General features: G+C 33.7%; 1 protein-coding gene across 1 annotated transcript; it reads left to right on the plus strand.

Annotated features, from left to right (window-relative positions):
* Positions 1 to 647: 647 nt before the first annotated feature.
* Positions 648 to 2,413, plus strand: LOTGIDRAFT_228073 (hypothetical protein; the record flags this gene model as incomplete). Its single annotated transcript, XM_009045819.1, has 2 exons — positions 648 to 687; positions 1,257 to 2,413. Exon 2 carries the CDS (start codon positions 1,313 to 1,315, stop codon positions 2,411 to 2,413), a length of 1,101 nt encoding a protein of 366 aa, XP_009044067.1. The 5' UTR covers positions 648 to 687; positions 1,257 to 1,312.
* Between the last annotated feature and the right edge of the window lie 3,079 nt (positions 2,414 to 5,492).

The following is a 5,492-nucleotide window of genomic DNA, read 5'->3' on the forward strand; positions in this document are numbered from 1 at the left end:
TTGACTCTACCACTTCTTCTCCTCCAGGTAATACACCGCCAAATACATAGAACTTGGAATTCAAGGAACATGATGCCTGGCCTTCTCTTCCTGTTGTTCCACTTGTAGCAGGGAATGGACTGCCAACCTTTTTCCAGTTCAGTTCAATATCATTCTCTATCTTAACTCCAAAACTAACACTTTGACTAGCTTCGTTACCCATGACTTTTAATCTCAGTATCTTTATAATAGACAGTTAATTCGAAGTATGACTATGAGCAATTTTAAGTTTACTAACTAAATTGTAAATGTAAACAATAACAAACTGCAGCATGTAATTTCCCGCCACGTAGTCGAGATCGTCCAGTCCATGTGAAATACAATTTTACTACATGACAAAAGAGACTATCAAGATTTTTTTATTTACATGTAAGACAAACAGAATAATGTCTTGATATAAAACCTTATCGATAAATGAATCTAATCAATGACTTAATTCAAATTTTTCTGAGAGTACAAAAATCAAAATATACGGAAACTAACGGAACTTGTCGAACTAACCGGAAACAGGTGATTGTGGTTTTTTAGTAGCTTCTGACATCAGGACGGAATATTAACGTTGTTCTGTCAATACATATAACTGTTTACTCTATGGTCAATAGAACGATGTGCCTGACAATCGAGACTGAAATGGAGAATATTAATCTGGTAATGGAAAATTTTAAAATTAAATAGCCTTCTATTCATTTAAGATGTAGTTACTCCTAATACAGCAACGTGGGACACATCCAGCAGATCTTTATAAACAAAAATCCGCATTTTTCTTATTGCATTAGTACCTGAGTATCGCTGTCACATTGAAAATGAAAGTTACTTGTGCCATTTAGTCAATTTGGCCTCTCTATTCAGTGACAGTGTAAATTATTCCAATCGTCCATTTATGGAATTAATCCTTGGCAGATCTATAGGGACCTATACTCTTGTAAGAAAAGTTTTGGAAACGAAAATCCCTGGTTTAGTCTCAGCATCAATTACAGAATTGTTTAAAAACAATACTAGTAGGGTACCTACACTGAAGCTCAGTTACTGGTACCGTACTGTCTTTGGACAATGTTCCATGGTTCATCCTGCTGATTGATTGATCATACATAAGTGTCGGCTATTGTGCTCAAAAGTAATAGAGACACTATTGAATTCAAAACAATAAAACTTCATAACCATTGAAGTGTGTGCTAAAAACTGGTATTTGATGTAATTCTAAACTTCTATATTTTCAGAAGATGTTGGAGAGGAAAAGAGCAGAATAAATGTATCGGAGTGTTGCTTCAACAAAATGGCATGTACAGCAAATGGAAGTTCAGAACTATCGGAGGATGTGATTGAGCATTATTTCCCTTTTGAAGCATTACCGGAAGATTGTAAACTACAAGTCTTCTCATATTTGAATAATACTGCCAAAGTCAGGTGTTGCTTTGTGTGTAAAGAATGGTTGTTTTTACTGAAAAGTCCAAGACTATGGAATCATATATCATTGTCTGATTTTACACCAATTTGTTTAGGTCAGGCAAATCATACTTGTGTTTATGAATGTTATAAACAATATCAGACTAAAGTCTTACAGTTTACAGAGTATTTATGTCAAATAAAACCAATACTTCACAGCTTTGTCTTTGAACTTGATATTTATGACCCAAAAGCGAAATTCCTACCTAATATAGAAAACTTTCTACGTACAGCTCAATGCAGAGAGTTAATTTATGCCCACCTTAATTGGAAAGAGACCCCAAATCAGCCTTTATGGTATGAAGAAAAATGTTGGTATCATGAATCCGATGTAATACATTTACATAGACTTAGACATAGAAAGTTTGTTTGGTTTTTTGACTTTTTCACAAGTGTTGCGTCCAATTTAAAAACTCTCATCATGCCATTTGGTTGGTCAGAAACAAGTGTTGAACATCTAAAACGACTTCAAAATCTACAAACTCTAGTTCTGGAAAAATATTTTGTCTTTAAGACATTAGATCAAACATTACTAGATCGTGTTTTAGAAATCCTACCAAAGTTACAAAGATTTCTTCTGGAAGTTTGGACCCCCAGTGGAGCTGGGCTTTTATTTTACTCTCTAAAGTCTGCTTCGCTCCAGTTTCTAGATATATCTCAAAGTCGTGGTTTTTATTTAAATGGTCTTGTGATGCCCAAATTGAGACAGTTTTGTGTTGCACGTCATCCGTGGAATGGACCAATAGTGTCAAGTGATAAAATTAAAATTCCTTGTCTTTATGGTATTCTTGTGAATGGTGCCCCTAATTTGGAGAAAATCAATGACCATAATCTGGAGGCTAATTGGAAAGAAAAAAAATCACCCAATCTACAAGAAGTCCTCAAGTCAGTTTGTGCATGTAAATCCCATAAACGGGGGTGGGCAATGTGATTTTTACCTGTGATTTATGATGTTGAATGGCATTTACTTTTAACTTTATTCTTCCAATGTTGAACATTTTGAATGTGGTATTAAATCTGTTGTATATTCCTGCAAATTTGGAAAGTCAGTAAAACTTTCTTTAAGGAGATAGTTAAAGAGATTTAAACTTAAGCTAATTTACAGACTATGTTGAGTACACCTGTTTTATCTTTTTCACTAGTCAAATTTTCATTCAACCACAGAAAGAGAAATTAAGCTTGATTTAAATCAATTGCGTTCAAAATGACTATAAATACCCCGGTACTTTATTCTTCTAAAAATTAGTTATATCTGTCATTTTCAGACATATGTGTCACTTTTCAGTATAAATTTCTAACATCAGGTTCTCCTAAAATTAAGCTAAAACACAGCATCATTTCCAGAACATTATGTACATGTAGATATTACATGATGTCATGTTCTGATAATGTTAAAATCAACATGAAAGTGAGGATAAAAGCTTATATTTTTATTTTATTGAAGTCATCAAAAAAAGATGTACGAGCATAAAAAACACAGAAAATATCTTTACAATCTCATTTAACCAATCTTAACAGCGATAAAATATCAAAGCAATTTTAAGTTTTCAATCTTGAGGTGCGCCATACTTCTTGACCAATGATACTTTAGTCTCAGAAACGGGAATTTTTTTTTTAGCTAAGCCAATCAGTAATTGTGTTCACAGCTCACGATCGAAATTTGAGCATCATGCTTGTCCAGAATTAACCATGTTTAAATGACGGCTCCTTATTTTAAGATACTCTGTTGTATATAGAACAGACATATATAGAAATAGTGGGTAAAATTCCTAGATTGACATTTTTTTATTGAATTTCTAGTACTTCTGAAGACAATTGACATATTTTCAAGACTAAAATCAACCCCCCAAAATCAGGCATCTGTTATATTTACAATGTTAAGTCAGATGTCAGATTTGTCAGTACTGTTTGATTTATAGGCTAATTTAATGTCAAACCCAATGTTAAAGCTTTGCTGTTGGTAGTTCATGCTTATAAGCTTCACAATTCTAAAAAGAAATAGTGGAATTCTTGATTTTCATTTTTGACTTTAGATCATAATTAAAATATCAAATACGAAATGCAGTTGCGGATTTAAGACTTGTTGGGCCGTAGACAAACGAACGGTAGAGGGCCTAATTTCTCATTTTAGGGAGGGGGCGTGATAACAATTTTATGGCAGGAAGTTTTTTTCTGTTTTTTTCAGGAACAGATCAATCAGCTCATCAGCATCAATCGTATGCATGATATCGGCATTCGTCACCAGTCGGCTCAAACAATTTAGTCGATTCTCACACATCACGCTCCTAGTAGGACAATTTTCGATGGGCCTGCTGAAATTTATTAACTGTTCGATAATATTTACTGTTCAAAAATTTGTCATGAGCCGAATTTTCCATGGGCCGAAAGGCAGCTGCCTAGTTTGCCTATGGGTTAATCTGCCTCCGAATGGTAAGAAAGTCCAGAAGTAAGCTAGATTGAAACTTTTGTATAGTTCATATGGTACTATAAGAATGAACTTGAGTTAAAATTATTGTTAATGATTAGTTAGTTTTGTTAATATATTATTAGTGTAATGTTATTACAGTTATAATAAATGTGTTTTTTATATCTTGGAGTCATTACTCCGAGGTTATATTGAGATATTTTGATTGATGACAAGAAAAACAATATAATGGTATTTAATATGGTCTTTCCACTTGACCTATGAGTCTGTTCAGCCTTGAAATGCTCACATTATAAAACGCCTTTTCTCCGGAATAAGGAATCCAAAGTTTGTCCAGTGTTTTATACTTCGTGGTATTTGCTACATTGTAATAATCCGACGTAATAATGGGTTCACTTCTATGTTTGTGATTCACTGAAGTTTACTGCTAAAACCCATTCCGATTCTATCGCAGTTCAAAATGTTCCGCGTCCTTTTATTTCTGTAGGTTACTACACATGCGATTCATGGGCTTGACAAGATTCTTCTTCAAATCATGCCAAAATTTATGATAACCAATTAAAGGTACCGTTGGGCATGTAAAGAACAAAGCAGTACGGTACAGTTGATTGGTTTAAATGAACCAGAACATCAGATGCATTAGAATTTCGTCATATCATGGATGGCAGGTGCAGTTGCCCAAAGCAAAGTCACAAACGAATAGATTTGCAAATGAATCAAATTGGTTAAAACCAATCCCCCAAAACCGTTTGTCAACAGAATAGAATATAATTTATTATAAAGTTGATTCCATTCTTACGTCTATTTCAATGAAAACTGCCTGACGCGTCTTTACTAAGTCAAGGGCAATAATCCCAAGCCCGTTCATCAGATTATAAATTTGAACTTGACCGAGGTCTTACCACTATATACAGCCATACCAAGTTCCATTAAGATCGCTTAAAAATTGTAGCCTCTATCGTGTCTACAAGAAATGTGGACGGACGTGGGCAACGTCCAGATTTCCACGTTGACGTATAAAAAATTATATAAAGATATAATATGTATTTACAAAAAGTATATTTAGAAAAAGTATTAAAAAGAATAAAGTTTTTACCCTATTACACTCGAAAGGATTATTATTCTTACAAACATTTGAATCAGATAATATAAGCAGTTCAATATTGTTTCAGAGTGTTAATGGAATTGAGCTCATTGTCAACGAATATATTACTAAGATTCATTCATGTTCAAAGATTTCCACTACCGTATCGCCATCTATTAACAATGTCAATATCTGGAATGGGCCATAACTTATTCAACAATTTTAACCCAACCGAGTCATTAGATTGGCTACTGTTGCTCATAATACCTCTTACAATAGACTGGACTGCTCGAGCACAAATACACAACTTAATCAAGCTCAGCTCTTCATCGCTCAATTTCATATATTGTAAATAACCCTTCAACACTTGACTTGGAATATATTCCAAATCTAAATGTTTGCTTTGAAGAATTAAATACAACATAGCTATACTGATCTCAAATATATACGGATTATACGAAATGTCCCCAAAATCTATAATGGCTTCAATTTTGTACGAGA

The sequence above is a fragment of the Lottia gigantea genome, assembly GCF_000327385.1.
Source record: "Lottia gigantea unplaced genomic scaffold LOTGIsca_1, whole genome shotgun sequence".
Taxonomy (NCBI): Eukaryota; Metazoa; Mollusca; class Gastropoda; family Lottiidae; genus Lottia; species Lottia gigantea.